This window comes from Convolutriloba macropyga, chromosome 1, assembly GCF_964194025.1.
Source record: "Convolutriloba macropyga chromosome 1, txConMacr16.3, whole genome shotgun sequence".
Lineage (NCBI taxonomy): Eukaryota > Metazoa > Xenacoelomorpha > Acoela > Convolutidae > Convolutriloba > Convolutriloba macropyga.
Genome location: NC_134468.1, coordinates 6,604,745 through 6,625,236, shown reverse-complemented (window position 1 = coordinate 6,625,236; position 20,492 = coordinate 6,604,745). Strand labels below are relative to the sequence as shown.

The 20,492-nt window shown below is 31.4% G+C and overlaps 1 protein-coding gene across 1 annotated transcript; it reads right to left on the bottom strand.

Moving 5' to 3' along the window:
- Nucleotides 1–637: 637 nt before the first annotated feature.
- Nucleotides 638–14,494, bottom strand: LOC142345038 (beta-1,3-galactosyl-O-glycosyl-glycoprotein beta-1,6-N-acetylglucosaminyltransferase-like). The gene is made up of 5 exons (XM_075397124.1): nucleotides 13,890–14,494; nucleotides 8,515–8,636; nucleotides 4,697–4,812; nucleotides 3,191–3,487; nucleotides 638–1,063 (listed from the first exon to the last, which is right to left on the bottom strand). Exons 1-5 carry the CDS (start codon nucleotides 14,430–14,432, stop codon nucleotides 711–713), a joined length of 1,431 nt encoding a protein of 476 aa, XP_075253239.1. The 5' UTR covers nucleotides 14,433–14,494; the 3' UTR covers nucleotides 638–710.
- Nucleotides 14,495–20,492: the final 5,998 nt, after the last annotated feature.

Genomic DNA, 20,492 nt, shown 5'->3' with positions numbered 1-20,492 from the left:
ACCTTAAATTATATTATTAATTTTCTGATTTTTTTCTTTCAATTTTGTCGACGCCCAGAATATGTGTACATTCAATTTTTTTTTGGTGTTTTAAGAATTTTCAGTCTAGGACTAGGTGACTAGGATGAAGGACGTTTGTTGCGCTAAAATTGGTAATCTTGCAAAATCTTGCAAGAATCTTAGCCATTCCATTTTGGCTGGGGTTTCTAATCAAAGTTAAATTTCTCCATGATGAAAGTGGTCGGAAATGCTTAAAGCTTGAAAATGCTTACTGGAGAACTTTTGGCTTAATTCTTAATGTTAAATGTTGAAAGTGTTGAAAATTGAAAGTGGTTAACGTAAAATTCTGAAAATGCTACTTGCCACTAAAATTTTGAGTTTTCAGCGTTGACATATTTGGCTACTTCATTTTTAACGTCGAAACCAAAATATAAATCAGTTTCTGATCAAAAATACAACTCAGCCTGAAGAACAAACAAGAAGTAGAAACCCGCGTCAGTGCTGAAGATTTTTGAAACAAAAATAATCAGCAGTCTTTAGGGGTTATAATGACATTAGTTGACTTATCGAAGGATCAATGAAACTGAAACAGACCATATAGTACAGCTTGCTGCAGTGCTTAAATTGATGAGTTAGATGCAAAATGAATTTGGCTAAAATTTGTGAAAATTTGGCACTGAACATTTACAAAAAAAAACAATTTTTTAGTTTCAAAAATAGCTATTTCGTGAAGTTGGCGCCTTGTAGTTCTTGTGTCTTGGCTGCATGGTATACTGTCGTGAATATCGAAGTTGAATATTGTTCAAATAGGAGTAATAATCCAGAGCTGTGTTTCCAGTTAACATCTCGTTTTTTACTTTGTGGAAATTCCATGCCAGAATACAGTCCCACGCACGAGGTTGGAAGTCCCATGGAAATTTATTTATGAATAAATGTCGCCCGTAGGCTTGGGTAATTAGTACGGGTAATGTGTTCACACCAATCATGCAAATATTTCGTTGAAGTTTTCCACTTAAGCAGTGTTTTTTATCTGATGTCCATTTTTTGTAGCGGTTGAACATACCTACAAAAAAACATAGTATCTATTTTAAACATAAAGCAAATTACATGAGTAATTGTTCCACGAACTTCAGCTGATTTTATTAGTTTAGATTAGGTTAACCCTGCTGTGGTTCAGGGAAACTTTTCTATCTTTTTTCTGACTTTAGCCATGGGGAAAATATAGAAAATTCAATGTTCAATTCCCCACTTATTGGACGACAGTTGTTGAATACATTCTGATTGCTCATTCCCTCAAATTGGGTTTAAAAAGTTATGCAAGAAAATTTCTCAAAAAATGTCGTGCGAAAAAGGGTGTTGAGAACAATGAAACAACGCACTACTATACCACGAACAGCTATTGTTCCGACCCACTTTAATGGGGGAGGAACTATGTGCTCAACTACTTTTCACCGATCGATATATCGAGGGGTTAGTGGTGTCCTCTGAAAGCTTGTCAAGCGTAGAATTTATTTTAAAAAAGATGTTTTTGAATTTCGCTTTTTCCGAGGAATAACATAGGTTTAACGTTTTGTGCAGGTTAGCCTAACTTTCGTTGTTTCGTTCACATTTTTTGTGAACTCTGTTCAAATTTTAATGAAGTTTTGCTAAAAATATGCAAAAATTGTTATTGATAGTCTGAATTGTTTCTTTTAAAAAAAATTAGCATTTACTTTACTTTTTCTTGAAAAACGGCACCAGATATGCTTATTTTGTTCAGTTTGTCCAATTTTACCGGTAGTTGAGACAAAAAAATAGCTGAATCAATCTTCGTTTACTCAGATAAGAGCTTTTTATAAACATGGATCCCACGAACTTGTTCTGGAACCAACATTTTAGCGGTCATTCGCTAATTTAAACCGATATTTATGAAAATTTTCTTATTTTTGATTTATTAGGATTTTCGTTTGCCAGAAAAACTATTACAAATTTTTTGGAACAATTGCGTTTGTTTACAGCTGAGAATCGATACCTAGACAAGTTTTGTTCTCATTGAGTTTTGCGATGTAATAGGATTCGATTACGTTTTATGTCTGTCATTCTTTAAACATGTTTTGCTTTTTTTTCTTGCAATTTCAGGCAAATGTATTTTCTTCTCAAGGATCAAATGTAAAAAAGGTGGGTCACTAATGTTCAAATAAGGTTAAATGAATAAATATTCTTTTTTTTCTGTGTACAACTCGTGGGTTTTTATTGCTCCGACAAACTGTTATCATAAATCTTAAAGGAATTCTTTAGTTCTTCCAGCGCATGACGTTCTTTTTGAGATATTTTGACTGATTCCAACTCATCTAAATTGGTATCTAGCTAGCTAATTAAAAAAATATTCGGGCATTTCAACTAATAAACAATGTTTTTCGGTATTTTATCTCGATAAGTATCCAGAATTCATTATTTACTTTTGATATATTGACATTTTGTTCACAATAGCTAATTTGATAAGATGACGAAAATAACTTTTTTCAATGCACAAGCAGCAATGACGACACAAAATTTCGTCGGGATGCACAATTTTACATTTCACTTTTTATTCGTATTACAACGGGGCACTGCGCTTTTTAAAATGAAATTGCCTTTTTTTATGTTAGCAACGGATAAAAAGATTTTAAATCAGATCTCAATCATTGACCCTGCAAATTTATATGCAAAAAAGAAAACATACAATTTCCCGGAAAATCTACGGTTTTGGTAATTTTTGGCGTTTTCAATTTGTTTTTCAAAAGTGATAACAATCCTTATGATCCATTTTCAGACACTATTGCAGAAGTTTTTCCTTAGTTTTTATTCACAAAAACCTTAAAACTACTGTGGAATCAATTTTGCTGTTCTATTAGTCATCTTTTTTTCTGATAAAAACGGGTCCTAAAAAGTGAACACAAAATTATGAGGGGTTGAGAGAAGAAAGAAAGTTATGAACTCATTAAGACATCCAATATATTCCATGGAAATGTTTTCAGAACCGGTGTTATAGGAGAACACCTAATTCTTTTAAGAATTTAATTTTTCTTAATTTTTTGGCGATATCCCGACGTTTTTCTAAGCTGGACTGCCGGTTGCAGCACTAGCTTTGTGTTTCTCGTCCTCTCTTGTGTATCCAAAAACAAAATGAAAAAACCATGACTTTATCATTACCTTTATTTATTATAATTACCTTTGTTTGCGTATGAGTGTAGCACTTTCTCGTATTTCGGATCGTTTAAGTTGACATCAATTCCTCCCGGAAATTTTGTCTGATGGTTAAATTGCAAAACAGCAAAAAATGCCTCTTCCACGCTAATGAAGGGCTCAAGGCTCTTCAAAAGAGCATCTGAGATCTTCCTTCCATCTTCAAAAATCCATTTGCAGGCATTGTACGTCAACACATAATGAGCCATGCTCTTGTATTTGGTCAGATTAAACGGAAGATGTTCTGGGTATCGATTGAGAGCGCCCCACGTTGGGCCAGGTCCTGTTTTAACAAAAAATTGTAATTTGAGGTCAAAGATGGTAACGAGAACTTGAGTAACAGTTTTGACTAAAAGAGAAAATAACTAAAAGAGAAGGTAAAGATCTATAGATGAAAATACCCTCTTTGGCTAAAACTTTCTATAAAAGGGTGCTCGACCGAAATTGGCTTGAAGACTTAACCTTACAAAGAACCTCCGCATTTCTTGGACCCAAAAAGGTTCAACCTTGAGCACATGTTGAGTAGAATTCTTGCACGTGACAATGTATTGACTATCAGTGAACAAAAAACAATAGTTTATTCAGTGACTGAAAAAGCAACTTATCATGATCAAGTGAAAGTCAATCAATGACCCCATATCTGGTATTTCCATGCGTCGTTTTGGGGTCTTTCCTATTATAACCCCCCCCCCCCCCCAGCTTAGTGGTCAGATAACCTATAGCCCCCCCCCCCCCAATTATGTTAATTATACCATAATTGGGGAGCTAATATAATTTCATGGGGGCGGGCTATAATGGGAAATACCCTCGTTTTGAATGAAGGCACTTTGGCTGTGACTGAAATCTAATTCAGGAATATTATCACAAAATTTAATTCATTTTTGTCTCCCTTGCATGAAAATAGAGGAAAACTAAAATTACAATAAGACCGGGTGGGCGCAATTTTAATTCGGTAGCAGGTAGAAGTAATAGACATTTTAATAACAACCTAACATTTTAGCTCATATTTTGAAGCAACCATCTGAATAAGAATGTTGCAAATTGGCATTTTTAAAAAACTTTTTCTACCTGTTATTTAAGTGCTCTTGTTTGAACGAACAAACAATTTACATTTTGTCATTTTTTGCCCTATTTTTGTTGTCAATGTTTTAAAAAATTTGTTTCTTTTTTATCTCAATGCTTCATGATTTTCATTTGGGCTAGTCACTTCCAGAAGTCGTCATTTAAAACTGTCTCTTATAAAAATATCCAACAGAGAAAACAATGGGGTTTTTCCCAATATAGCCCTATAAAAATATAGACCTCCATTATAGTATTTGTAGAGCTGCGGCTCTGTATGCTACTACCAATTTAAGCTGAAATAGACATGTGCCAACAAGCCAAAATTAGATATAATAGTAAACATATTCATCGGGTATATAATGTACAATTGAACATAGAAAAAGTCTTAAAAAGAAAGGCTCTTATTAATACTGTCAAATAATTAACATACCATCTATGACATTTGATCCATTAAGCTGTCTCAAAACAGTGGTCAACTCCAAGTTAGTCATCAACGGCAATTCCTCCCCAGTCAGATTGATCACATACTTCCACTTGGAGGAGAATCTATGAAAACTGAAGATTTAAGAAAGACCAAACTAAAATCAAAGATGTTGAAAGTGAAAAAATGAGCCAAATTCGGGAAAAAAAGTTTTAAAAAATTAACTTAAATCATTTTTGCCAATATTTCGGTTACATAACTTCTGAGAAATCTCTTTGAAGCATAGTTTATGTGTGTGACTTTCATGTCACGCTGTGTATGTCTCCGATTTTCACGAACTGTGGATGTTTTTTTTGGAATTCGAGGTTACAAAGAAGTTTATCCGAATTTCTATTCGCTTTGTAATTTTTCACGCCCGAGTTTCTTTTAATTATTTTAAAATTTATAACTGACTGATTGCATGAATGGAAGACACTTAGATTGATGTTTTTATTGGTCAATAATTTGCTTGCATGTTCACTTCCTATGAAAATGTGAAAAGATGATTTGGTTCGAAACTGCTGTGAGGATCATCATAAAAACAATTGCATTAAATATTCTCGGATATTTTCAAAAACTACATTTTCTTGCAAAAAAGTCTTCTGATCAGAATTCAAACTGTAGTTTGTTGAGCAAATCAGCTGATTATTTTCCACGCGCATTCATTGCATACGAAATTTAAAGAAATGAATCAAAATAAAAATAAGTTCTTTCTCTTCTATTTCCATTCTCATACCAACAAAATGTTATTCATAAATTTGTGATCAAGTCATATAAACCATTATTATTCTAAAGCATTCATAAGTTTTTTTCATACAATTGATTAGAACAGTAATTTTTACAGAGAAAACGAGGTCGGTTTGCAAACTCAATCATTCTTTGATCACCCAAGCCGCCTACTTTAGAACATCAAGCTTCAAGATAATCCGAACATCAGGCACTATTACTAAATAATATTGAGGAAGAGGCTGGGGTGTCCTCTTCTAACTATCATGGCCACAATTATTGAAAATTGTATATTTTTGTGGTCAGTTAAACAAGTTTTATATAAGACCCTTGGGTTTTGTCGCTTGAAGTGGGTTTCGAGCCTCAGTTGATAACCTATTTCTAATTTATCAGAGCAATTATTATATATTTTTTTCAACTAAACTGGAAATGGGTTGTATTTTTAAACTATTTCAAACTGTAGCCAGCCGTTTTCTCTAACCAAGCGGCTCGTCCAAGTCATTACGTGGCACAGAATATTCCAAAGCATACCACAGACTGTTTCAGAGTACCGCTCAAGATTGCGATAAAAAAAAACTTTTAAAATTTGTCAGGAAAACCGTAGTGGGCATCCAGCCGTAGACAAATTATATGCATTGAAGAAAAAAACGTGTACTGTTGGAACAAATAAGTATGTCGACTTTTTTACCAGATAAAAACAAAACATTTTCTCCACATTCAAGAAAAGTAAAAGTAATAAAATTTGAAACATATAAACACAAAAACTCATACAAACCATCACACATAAGACGTTTTACACAAAAAACACCAACACCAATACCAACTTTTCTTCTTGGCAATTGGTCATAAATCAAGGATCGACACTGCTCATTTTGGTTTTCTGTGTTGTTTTTTTCTAAAAAAAGATACACCTGGATTTTGGGGCAATTCTAACAGTAAACGTATATTTGACACTAAGTTTTGTAATGTAATTTTTTGAAGATTTTAGAAAAATTTGTCAATTTTGATATTTCGTGCGCATAATTGGAAAAGTATTTTTTTTTGAAAAAAAATCGCAAATATGGCGTCAGTGAGATTTAGAAACAAACAGCTTCATTTTTTGACCTATTAAAGCCGGAAATAGTAGTAAATAATACAAAAATTTACTAATTTTTATCCTTGATCTGCCCTCTGCCTCTACTTTTATCCAACTTTTAAAAGAACCAAATCTCAAACTAACTATCTATTTCTTTCTCTATTACACGAACTTTACAAATATCATACACACGCTCACACTTACATTTACCCATACAAATTCAAACATTTTTGGGAGTTTGGTATGTTTAAAGACGCAGTTCATAGCAAAAGTTTAAGTATCGTTTCAAAATTTTCAAGATTTCTGACATATTTCACTCTCGGCCACCATTTGTGTCTAACATTTAAGGTAACTAACTTTCTCAGACATTATCTCTTTTTCCTGTTTCTTGTACAATTCCAAACAAAACAATTTAGACACGCACACACAAACGTACACGTACACGAACACAGGCCGCGCACGAAAAATAAACACACAAATACTCACCTTGACACCAAAAACTAGATATTTTGAACTTCTTTTCGCATCTGAATTTCAGCCAAGGCTCGTCACATTTCATTAAGGTCTTGGTTGGTTGTTTCTGAAAATATAATTGTTTGTTTTTTGAGGTAATTGTATCGGTAATCATAAGATTGCCACTATATTTTGAAGTAAAGATTTTGAAAATTTTCTGAGTACATTGTCTTTTTTTGAGATTTCATGAGAAATATTGGCGAAATCATTTTTTGAGAACCTTGCAGATGTTTTTGTTACCAGCTGATTTTCATGAATAAATTTTTCGATATTAATGATAATTAACACCGCAATTTGCAGAAATTTTCAAATAAATCTTCTGACAGTTTTTGCAATCCGCCTCTAATTGTGCATAACATGTAAGGGAATTTTAGAAGCTTTACGTAAAGGTTCTTATTTAATAGCGTTTTGAACTTTTGGTTATCAGCTAATATAATGTTTCAGCCCTTACATTAATTTAACCAAAAGTAGTTTTTAGGAAGTAGGATATTTCAGTAAATTTTTGTGAAACGAAATGAAAAGAACATTTCTTTTTCTCTTTTCAAAACAAAGTTTGTTCTTGATTTGAAAATACAGAAAACCGACGAATGAGTTTCATATAATTCTCAAGACAAAATACTTGTTTTTGTAATTATTTTTTCAACCCGGCTATCCAAGAACTCTTTATTTCTCATATTCATCTGCATCAAATTGTTTAAGAAGAGATTAGCTCAAACGATCTGCTCTGATATTCAAAAGAATACAAAGAAAAACAATTTGAAAATTTTGCCATTTTATTTTTTCATTTTTGGTTCATTTGATGTTCATTTCATGAAATTGGTTTTTTACGTCTTCAAAATTTGTTAAAAGAATACTGCATTGGTCAGTCCTGTTGAAAAAAGAAGAACAATTCTAGATTTTAGAAAAGAAGACATTTTCCCGCACAATTTCAAAGTCGATTTACGCTATTTTGTTAGATCTAAATTGTCTGAAGTCTTCAATTTTCCAAATTTTTATTTGATACAGAGGAAAAAATGGTTCGTGCTTCACTTTTTAACCAGCAGAATATATATATATATATATATATATATATATTTATATTTATATTTATATTTATATTTATATTTATATATATATATATATATATATATATATATATATATATATATATATATACATACAGTTAAAGTTCTTAACGAAACTTTGAGATATATATATATATATATATATATATATATATATATATATATATATATATATACAGTTAAAGTTCTTAACGAAACTTTGAGAAGAAAAAACAAAATAACTATATTTTGGAAATTTTCGGTCATATTGTTTAAGTTGTTAATTTTTAGTCTTGAAACTGTAAGGAATTACTAATGAAAAAACCGTTTCATGGGCAATCAACAAAAAATTCTATGATTCACTAATGAACTTTTATTACGCCAAGATCCGTGCAATTAGGCCTCGGGGATGGTACGTTATGTAAACTTACCGTAATAACTCCTTCAAGCAAACCAATTCAGCCATGAGAATTGTCACTGATCCGTAAATGATCTTCACGGGATTTGAAGCCACAAAGACATTATTCGGAAAACAGCTGCTCAAGTTTCTGACCTGTTCAAACAAACATTATTGCGGATGAGTTGACGTTTAACCTTTACGTAAGACAACGAACAATCAAATTCGGATCCATGGCTATGATTTTAATTCGGATGTATTTTTAAAATCGCAATGAAATTATTTGATTTATTTTCTTCATGTTAATATAAAATGTATTTATTTGATATAATAAAATATTCTGTCGCAAGATTGAGTTAACATGCATGAAAGAAAACATCTCTGAAGAACGAACCAATAATCTTATTTAACAATACATTGCTGACAGTTACATGAGCATCAAGCCCAAGCGGTACCAATTAAAAGCAAACAGAAACATTTTTAACCAAACACAATAATTATAAACAAGAAGGCTCGGTTATGTGCGTTTGCACATAAACTTCTGACCGCGCTCATCCGCATTTTTGGCATATGTCTACCAAATGAGGAACAGATATAAAACCCCCAAAATTTCAAGTAATTTTGAAAATAAAATATGTTTGAACAAAAAGATCTCCTCCAACGCAAAAAACTCAGTGGAGTAAAAATTGACGAGTTAGATTGATGAGATCTGCCATTATTATGAAAGCAAGTCAAGACGAACAACAAAATCAAACAACAACAACAACAACAAAGATTAATTACATGCAAAAATTTGTCGATTTAAAAAATTTTTTTAACAGGATCGAAATAAATTAAAACTGAAACTTAAAAAATAACATTTGCTTCACTAGAAAAAACTTGGGACCACTCCGCAATGAGGCTCGGTAACAATTAGACAAAGAAGAACAAAAAACTGCAAAGTTAAAAAATTGGCTTATATTTTTAAATTAATTTTAAAAGTAATGAAAGCCATTAGATAGCAATTGAAAAAATCCAAGATACTTATGATCAAATACGACTGCATAGGAGGGCGCTGAGACCTGTCATTCTTCCATTTTTACGCCTTATGCGGTTACAAAAATAACAACAAATAGAGACAACAAACAAAAATTCAGTCAAAACTTTTAAGAGAACCATTAGATAGCAATTGAAAAAAATCCAAGATACTTATGATCAAATACGACTGCATAGGAGGGCGCTGAGACCTGTCATTCTTCCATTTTTACGCCTTATGCGGTTACAAAAATAACAACAAATAGAGACAACAAACAAAAATTCAGTCAAAACTTTAAAGAGAACGCTGTCGAAGCCGTAAATCCATATTTTGCCCCTCAGAGTATGCTCCGTTGAGCCTTCTTCGAACGCCAAAAATTTAGTATGCGACCTTTCATTAAGGAGATTAGGTAACAAGCAGGCAAAAAGATCAGACGAAAAAGCGCAAATTTAAGTAATACTTTGGTTTTTTTTTCGAAAACTTTTATTTTCAAAGTCATGAAAGCCATTAGCAACAAAATTATACAATTAAATGGTTTGGTTTTTTCGTTCAAAGGAAGCGTTTCAGACCTGTAATTATTCAGGTGTCTTGCGTCTACAAAAAAGATGTCAAATATAGACAAAATTCAAAAATTACTTTAATTTTTGAGAAAAAAACCGTATCGAAGCCAGTAGATTCTTATCACAATCTTTAACAACATTGATTTCCACACTTGCATCTCTACTGGAAAACATTTTTTTTTTGTAAATTTTGACCTGTATTTGACGAGACCAGAATAGGCAACAAATAGAGAAAAAAGAACAAAAATGCAAAGTTAAAAAGCGTTTTTCTCTCTCTTTTTATTAAGTCTTGAAAGACAACGTATTCCACGAAACGACAATGTAAAAAGGACAGTTATAGACAAATGTAAAAAAAATCAATTGAAATTTTTCAGAACGGGTTGTCGAAACCGTTAAAACAAAAATCTATGCTTTTAAAAACTTTTTATGTAAAAAATGTGCCTTATTTGAAAAGCTAATAAGGTAATATGTTAACTGTAGTTAATATGATATTGTGACACAACGAAAAAAGGTGAAAAATGGGAACATGCCTTAGAATTAAAAAAAAATCGTACAATTTAGTGGCATCAAAGCCAGAAAACCATAACTTAACGCCTAAAACCGCAAAAAAAATATTAAAATTTATTTCCGTAGAAAGAAGAAGAAGAAAAGGCTTTCGTGCTTTGCTGACATTAAGATACCAGTTGAACAAGCAAAGAGAAAAAAACGGCAAAGTTCAATAAACCATTGTTTATTTAAAAATGAAACAATTTTAAAAACCAAAACGGCCGCAATCTTTTGAGTAAAGAAACTCTATACATTAATTTGGAAATGCTTAGGGAACAATTGGACCTATTAACAGTGAGCGTTGAATTGAATTGTTCTGTTCTTTAATCAATATAAAAAGATCAATTTTTTTAAAAAAGACCGACTGATTACAATCCTGTTTATTTTTGTTTAACACTCAATTGTTTCGAATTTTATAGATTTAGGCAAACTGTTTTTTAAAAATCGAATATCAAAAAATAAAAGCTGCGTTTTTGATCATCATAGAGTAAAGTTAGCAAAAAACAGCATAACTTTATTTCCAAACTACTCTCAATGGGAGTGGAAGTAAGGTTTGCTCTCTTTGTAGTTTACTAACAATGTGTAAGTTGTTTTTGGGTGTGTACTACGGGCAAATTTAATCAAAGTGGACTAAAAAGAGCTCAATTCGGGCGATTTCTAATGGATAAGGCTGAATTTTGAGATACCAAGCCAAAAAATTGAATCAAAATGGTCAACAATACTTTTTGTCTTCGAAAGTAAAATCAGCAGCAATATTGTTAACAATTTTTTCATGTTTTAGTAAAATTGACGAAATTCTGGGCAAAAAGTCCGGAAAATGTGAAGAAAAATAACGCAAATTGGTCTAATCTTCTCTAATATTTAAACCGCGATAAGTCATCTACAATTCACAAAACCTCGGTAACTCCCTATAAAAACGAAATTCAAAAAAAAATATTATCGAAATTGTGCCAAATTTTAGCAAAAAATACTGAAAGTGTGAACAAAAACAGTCGAATGTTCACAAAACTTTAAACCTCGATAACTCCCTGTAAAACACGAAAATCGAAAAGACCTTTTTAATTCCATATTCTACGCTGGACTTGCTTTTTAATGATACCACTCACAACTCTCTACGATAAACTTATCGATCAGTCAAAATTGACTGAACAAAAAAACCCATTTGAGTATATAGTTCCTCTCCCCTCAAGAGAGGTCGGAACAATTAGTCAGAAACAAAAATTAGCGAAAAAAATTGCTTCATCGAAAATAAGTTTTGACGCTTGTTGACTTTACCCTGCGAAAGGTACATTTTCCTCGAGTCAATTTAAACAATTTTTAATCTGTTTTCCGCGGTAATTGTTAAAAAAATTTGTTGGAGACATAGATTAAACGAAGTCTAATTTCTATCTAACTGAAAAAAGCCCTCGAGTTAATAAATGGGGGTTAAGCAGATAGATTTCAAACTAGCCTTCATTGATAAGATGGCACTTGCAAAATCTTGGTTTTTAAACAAGATGTACAAAGAAATGCAAGCAATCAATTTTATGCCGGTTGTCTCTGTTGTCCACGACAGTCCCAAAGTCTATATCTTAAAGAAAAAAAACAAGTTGCAATTGAGGTTGCCTGTTATCAATTTCAAGACAAAAATCCACCTTCGTTGTCATTAATACAGATACCTTTTGAGACGTTCATAAAAACCAACATTGGTTAATGTTGCAGTCTTCTGAACCGCTTTTAGTTGACATTCGAATGTCTATCAATTTCTAGTGCTAACTGTGTTAAAATATACATAATAAACTTTTGCAATTGTTAAGAAACTAAAAAAAGAAAGAAACTGTTGCCAAGCATTGTTCTTTTGGACGATTTTGACACCCAGTTGTTCAAAATTGTAATCAATGAATATAGCACAGGTTGTCTTGCAAAACTTTACAAATAACTATTGGTACCATGATTTTTGTTATTCAAGATAATTTCCACTTTTTGTATTTAATTTGTTAAAACAAGCCGCCCACAATAACGCTCACTTATTTCCATGATTATTTCTATAAGTTATTTTATCCAACATAAATCCTCTGATGTTCATAAATTTGAAGAACTATTTTCAGAAATGTTTTTTCGTACTTGTTACCTAGTATTAATTAAGAATAGGTCCCATATGTTTTCTAAGGAGGTACAAGTTTTTAGGGCTAGTTTATGTTATATCGAATGCTTTCTGGACTTTATTATTAAATTTTTTTTAAAATAGACATTGAATTTTGTTCGTAATTAGTGCTTGTCTTTTATAATTCATTTTGCTCTTTATTTCGTCTAGGAGCCCTATTGACGGCAGATCTCAATGGACCTCTAATTTGTTTTAATTTAACTCTTTTATTGGTTTGAGTTTTTAAGTTTTTAAATATTTTTATATTTGTTTTTTGAGCAAAATATGAATTTTTAGTGTTATTTTTTCCCATTTGGTAGGCAATTAAGTCAAAAATGTGTTTGAGTTGGTCGGAACATCATGTGCGAACGCACATTAACGAGCCTCTTTGCTCAATATATATGATTGGTACAATTTTTTATAATTTAAAGATACACAGCAATAGGAAAAGTGTTTTGAGAGAAATCGTTGTGTGCTAAATTAATGTAGTTACAATATATAATATTATATCAAAAAATATGGGGTTATTTCTGCAGAAAGTTGAATTGTTTTTGTTTTGTAACCAAAAAATGTTTTTTTCCTACTTGTTACCTAGTATTAATTAAGAATGGGTCCCATATCTTTTCCAACGAGGTACAAGTTGATTAAGCTAGTTTATGTTTTATTGAATGCTTTTTGGAATTTGTTACTAAATTCTTTTAAAAATAGACGTCAAATTTTGGTTGTTATTCATCTTGTCTCTGAGCCCTATTACTGGCAGATCTCAAAGGCCCTCTAACTTGCTATTATTTAATTCTTTGATTGATTTCAGTTATTACATTTTTATATATTATTATATGTGTTTTTTTCGAACAAAATGTGAATTTTAATCGTTATTTTTCCCCATTTGGTAGGCAATTAAGTCAAAAATGTGGTTGAGTGGGTCGGAACATAATGTGCGAACGCAAATTAGCGAGCCTCCTTGTTCAATATATATGATTGCTACAATTTTTTCTAATTTAAAGATACACAGCAATAGGAAAAGTGTTTTGAGAGAGATCGTTGTGTGCTAATTAATGTAGTTGCAATTAATATTATATCAAAATATGTGGGGTTATTTCTGCTGAAAGGTTGAACTGTTTTTCTTTTTTAATCAAAAAATTTTAAGAAGTCCTGGGCCAAGTTACCTGTTCTTTAAATCTTTCGTCCGCAGATTTGTCAACATGTAAACAGTAGAAGTTGTTTGTTCTGTACACAGACATCAACAACTGTTCAAGCTGATCAAAATTGTGATAAACAAGGAAACTGAAAGCAATTGGAAAGTTTTTCTCATCTTCTGTGATCGCATTCGGAGTGTAGAGATATTTCCTTTTACGGAAGTACTCTTCACATGTAGGAAATATTCCATAACTGTTTGTCACTCGTGGCAACACGTGATATTGTTCTTCAATCGCTAACCAAAAAGAAAGATAAGACGTAGTCCCGTTCCAGAGTTCTTCACAAGTCGGGTATAATGTTTCAAGTTCATTTTTCCTTACAATGGTTAATTGTCGGCTTAAATTGGTTAAGTTTTTTGCTGTAAAAATCGGTTGTTTGTTTGCTGCATGCCCTAGATTGTTTTCCTGCCGAAAAACCTTAATACTGAGATATCCTATAGCAATTAAGCAAAATATAATACACCATGCGTAAGTTTTCTTCAATTGTTTAAGAATTGTGTTTCTGTTGGTCATTTATGAGCTATGTGCGTGTTTTTTAGAAGCAGAGTACAAAAATTAGTAATGTAATCATAGTTTTACATATACACTTCAGTTAAAACATGCTGATCATAAGTCTCATATTCTGTTTAGAGCAAAGAAATTTGCTTCATTTGACTCTTTTTACTATTTTTAACCAGTAACATCACTTAACAAAACCCAATCACCTTTATGCTCTGTCCAAAAAAAATAAGTCAAAAAGATTTTTTTGTCAAATGGTTTGTTTCAAAAGTATCGCATTTTTATTTGTCTCATTAAGCAGCTGTTATTTTACTCATTTAATAGTAGTCCTAAAAAATTGTCCTGATTTTTAAAAAAATTTGAAATGGGGTGAAATGATAGAGCTATGAATAAATCGGGGTGAAATGATAAGGGGTTAAATAAATGGTGGGGGTGAAAAAGTGGGACACCGATATTTTATGTGACCCTATAAAAAAGCAAACGAATTTATTTCGAATGATAACAAAGCTTATTTTGTGCCAGCAATGTCCCCTTGAAAAATCTAATCAGTTACGTCCTCTAACAAATAATCGTACTTTCAACAACTTGCAGCAATTGGGCTATCTTTGACTAAGTCATTAATATAACAAGGAGGGGAGGATCGGTAATTAGCGTCAGTACAATAAGTTTCCTATTCATCTTACGTTATATTTGTTTCGACCTCACTTAGTGGGGGGAGATATATGCTCGAGTGGTTTTTTCAGTCAAATTTGGCCGGTTCATATATTTATTCATCAAAGAACGTTGTGAGTAGAGCCACAAGAATGCCGTCATGTGTAAAATATTACAATGTGAGGGTTTTTTGAACCTTGTCTTTTTCAAGAAGATTAGAGTTTTGTGACCATTTTACTAATTTTTCCAAATTCTCGTTCACATTTCGGAGCAACTTTTGGTCAAAATTAATCTGTTTTGCTGAAATATTTCAAAAATATCACCTATGGCCCAAATTGTTAGAATAATTGTTTTTTGTTCAGTTCAGTCTGTAAAAAATTGATTTGATTTCATCTTTGCTACAACACAATAAATTTGAGAGACTAGTATTAATGTTTTTATGCAAAAATTTTATTATTCTGCAACATTAATAACAGATTAAATAAATTAAATACAAAAAGTGGAAATTTTCTTGAATAACAAAAATCATGGTACCAATAGTTATTTGTAAAGATTTGCAAGACAACCTGTGTTATATTCAGTGATTACAATTTTGAACAACTGGGTGTCAAAATCGTGCAAATGAACAATGCTTGGCAACAGTTTCTTTCTTTTTTTAGCTTCCTAACAATTGCAAATATTTGATGTATATTTTAGCACAGTTAGCACTAGAAATTGATAGACATCCGAATGTCAACTAAAAGCGGTTCAGAAGACTGTAACATTGATGAATGTTGGTTTTTATGAACGTCTCAAAAAGTATCTGTATTAATGACAACGAAGGTGGATTTTTGTCTTGAAATTGAAAACAGGCAACCTCCATTGCAACTTGTTTTTTTTCCTTTAAGATATAGACTTTGGGACTGTCGTGGACAACAGAGACAACCGGCATAAAATTGATTGCTTGCATTTCTTTGTACATCTTATTTGAAAAGCAAGATTTTGCAATTGCCATCTTATCAATGAAGGCTAGTTTGAAATCTATCTGCTTCATCCCATTTATTAACTCGAGGGCTTTTTTCAGTTAGATAGAAATTAGACTTCGCTTAATGTATGTCTACAACAAATTTTTTTAACAATTACCGCGGAAAACAGATCAAAAATTGTTTAAATTGACTCGAGGAAAATGTACCTTTCGCAGGGTAAAGTCAACAAGCGTCAAAACTTATTTTTGATTAAGCAATTTTTTTCGCTAATTTTTGTTTCTGGCTAATTGTTCCGACCTCTCTTGAGGGGAGAGGAACTATATACTCAAATGGGTTTTTTTGTTCAGTCAATTTTGACTGATAGATAAGTTTATCGTAGAGAGTTGTGAGTGGTATCATTAAAAAGCAAGTCCAGCGTAGAATATGGAAATAAAAAGATCTTTTCGATGTTCGTGTTCTACAGGGAGTTATCGAGGTTTAAAGTTTTGTGAAAATTCGACTGTTCGACTGTTTTTGTTCACACTTACAGTAATTTTTTGCTAAAATTTGGCAAATTTCGCTAATATAATTCAAAATAATTTGAAATTTTCAACGTCAGAGTGTTATTGTTATCGTCACAGATAGAAGAGCGTCGCTGAATTGTTTTATTGAAGTTTTCTGGCTAAGATTTTGATAAAATTTTCAAAATTCAAACTTTTTTCAAAAATAGCACAAAATATGCTTTTTTGGTCCACTTTGTTAAAGTTTGCCAGACTGAGTGACCTAGAAACCTTAAAACAGACTCCCTAATCTAAAAATCTAGCGCTAGTTGCAATTAAGCGCCGTATGAAAGTCCTCTGGAATTAAGACTTTGGCGTTTTTTGCAGATTTAACTCGATAATTATACAAAATGCATCGTTCTTTTATTTAGAATTTGAAGAATTCCGCTCAACAATTGGTCTAATTCGCAAACATTTGGAACATTTGGTCGGTTTGCTGGGCAAGCAACAAAATCAGGGAGAGGTTCAATATTATCCTGCATTCTTAGATTCAGAGACTTTTTGATTTTCTTTTTGATGCTGACTTTTTTCAAAATACTTTGCTTTTGATTTTTTTAATGTTAATTACTGACAAAATTTTTTTTTCACGGCTCCGTTAATGACAGCTCCAATTTACGTAAATTTGAGGCCAAATGTAGTTAAGGTTTGTTTTCAGAGAACCAAAGGATTTTTATGGTTTTGAGAATGAGTTTTTTTTTAAATTTAACTGAATTCTTGTCTTTTGCCTTCAATTGTTATTCTTTTGGCAGTTTGATTTTTAAGTTTAACCACTCAAAGATCTACTTTTCTATTCCTTTGGTTGTTACCTAATGTCTCTTATGTTATTGAACGTATTTATTTTTACGAAATGTCTGTGATTTTTTGAACATGTCAATTTTTTATATTATATTAGTCAATATTTTAGTAATTTAAGTACAGGTCAACCTTTCCTCTTTATAGAAGACAAACTAATTTTGTGGCCGATTGTTTTAACAGAAGGTTTTCTTGCTTTTGGTAGTGCAAGTTTTCATACAAAAATTTATGATTCTTGTGCATGATTGCCATTTTTGCAGTTAATTTTGTTTCTTTTGCAAATTGTCATATTATTTGACAATCTAACTAAAGAACTTTACAACCTTTGAAACTTATTTTTTGTTTTCCTAACATATGGTTTGAAGGGCTGCGAGACCGTTCTCTTGTAGAAATTGGTATAGTTTTTTTGTTTTGCCCTTTATTATTGTTAATTTTTGTTGTCATATGCCAAATATTGTGTAATTGAAGGTCTCAGTAGCCAACTATAGACAAAAAATGGTCCGATTAACTAAAATTGGTAAATAGCTGATGGTTGTTTTGACTTTCGATTTAAAAAAAAGAGTAATAAAAATCTTCAACTTTTTTGTTGTGGTTTGCGTTTTTTCGCATATTTTACAATGTTGTATCATTTTCGTAAATTACCCTCATTATTTAGAGCTCCTTTTAAAGTTTTTTTCGAATCAAAGAACAATTTTTTTGTTGTTTAATTGTTTTAAATGATGTCTTCAGGGCTTAGAGAATTTTTTTCAGAAGAATTTTGTGAAGTTTAGATACTTTTCAGCTTTTGTAGTTCTTTTTGTTGTCATTTTGTGATAATCGTTTTACAAAAAGACGTTATGATGATCAAAAGAGACGAAGATATTATACTCTTGCGGTTAATATCTTATAAATTTAATGGCTTCAAAACCGTGATTTCGTAAAGTTGTGTGTGAAACTTATTCGTTCAGCTCGTATTTAATGTTATTTTATAGTCTGATGATTAAGTCTCATTAATAACAGTCGCAATTAGTTTTCCGAGTAGTTGCAAGACAAGCTGTCTACTCTTTCAGCCGGAAGCTTTTGTTGGCTATGAATTTTGTAAATATTTGTTTTTAATAAAAAAAGATAGATTTTTGAGATCTGCCAATTTTATTTCTGTTAAATTCTAGTTGAGCATCTCGATATACATTTCACATCATTTATCTATTGAAACACAATTTGCGCATCAAAATTCAAACTTTTTTCATCAAAATATGCTTTTTGGTCCACTTTGTAAAGTTTGCCAGAGTTAGTGACCTAGAAGCCCTAAAGCAGACTCCCTAATCTGAAAACGAGCGCTAGTTGCAATTAAGCGCCGTAAGAAAGTCTTCTGGAATTAAAACTTTGACGTTTTTTGCAGATTTAACTCGATAATTATACAAAATGCATCGTATTATTTTTCTTTAATATTTGAAGAAATCCACTCAACAATTGGCTTAATTCGCAAACAATTGGAACACTTGGTCGGTTTGCTGGGCGCGCGACAAAATCAGGGAGAGGTTCAATAATATCCTGAATTCTTAGATTCAGAGACTTTTTGAATTTATTTTGATGCTGTCTTTTTTCAAAATTTTTTGCTTTTTTTTAATGTTAATTACTGACAATATTTTTTCACGGTTCCGTTAATGACAGTTCTAATTTACGTAAATTTGAGGCCAAATTTTGATAAAGTTTGTTTTCAGAGAACAAAGGATCTTTATGGTTTTGAGGAAGAGTTTTACTAAAATTTAACTGAATTCTTGTCTTTTGCCTTCAAGTGTTATCCTTTGGCAGTTTGATTTTAAAGTTAAACCACTCAAAGATCTATTTTTCGTCCTCAAAAGGTGCAAGTGAACCTTTTCTACTCCTTTGGTTGTTATCTAATGTCTCTTAAGTTATTGAATGTATTTGTTTTAAGGAAATTTCTGTGATTTTTTGAAACGGTCAATTTTTTATATTATTTTAGTCAACATTTTGCTTATTCTCAGTAAAAACAGGTCAAACTTTCCTCCTTATAAAATACAAAAAAAATTTGTGGCCGATTGTTTCAACAGAAGGAGAGCTTCGATAATATCATGGATTCTTAGAATCAGAGACTTTTTGGTTTTTTTATGCTGCTTTTTTTAAAAACATTTTGCTTTTGTTTTTAATGTTAATTACTGACAATATTTTTTCACGGTTCCGTTAATGACAGCTCTAATTTACGTAAATTTGAAGCCAAATTTAGATAAAGTTTGTTTTCAGACAACAAAGTTTTTTTATGGCTTTGAGGAAGAGTTTTAGCAAAATTTAACTGAATTCTTGTCTTTTACCTTGAACTGTTTTTTTGGCAGTCTGATTTTTAAAATTAACCAATCAAAGATCTTAAATTCTTCCTCAAGAGGTGCAAGTGAAACTTGCTACTCATTTGGTTGTTACCTAATATCTCTGGTTGTTATTGAACGTATTTGTTTTTAGGAAATGTCTGTGATTTTTTGAACATGTCAATTTTTTATATTACCTTAGTCAACATTTTGCTTATTCTCAGTAAGTACAGGTCAACCTTTCCACCTTATAGAATACAAACTAGTTTTGTGGCCGATTGTTTTAACAGAAAGTTTTCTTGCTTTTGGTACTACGAGTTTTCACACAAAATTTTATGATTTTTTGCTGTTAATTTTGTTTTTTTTTTGCAAATTGTCATATTATTTAACAATCTTACTAAAAATCTTTACAACATTTGAAACTGAACTTATATTTTGTTTTCCTAACATATGGTTTGAAGGGCTGGGACACCGTTCTCTTGCAAAAATTGTTATATTTTTTTTTATTTTTGCCCTTTATTGTTGTTAATTTTTGTTGTCAGATGCCAAATATTGTGTAATTGAAGGTCTCAGTAGCCAACTATAGATAAAAAATGATCCTATAAACTAAAATTGGTATATAACTGATGGTTGTTTTGACTTTCGAGTTAAAAAAAAAGAGTAATAAAATTCTTCATCTTTTTTGTTGTGGTTTGCGTTTTTTCGCATATTTTACAATGTTATATCATTTTCGTAAATTACCCTCGTTATTTAGAGCTCCTTTTAAAGTTTTTCTCGAATCAAAGAATAGTTTTTTGTTGTTTAATTGTTTTAAGTGATGTCTTCAGG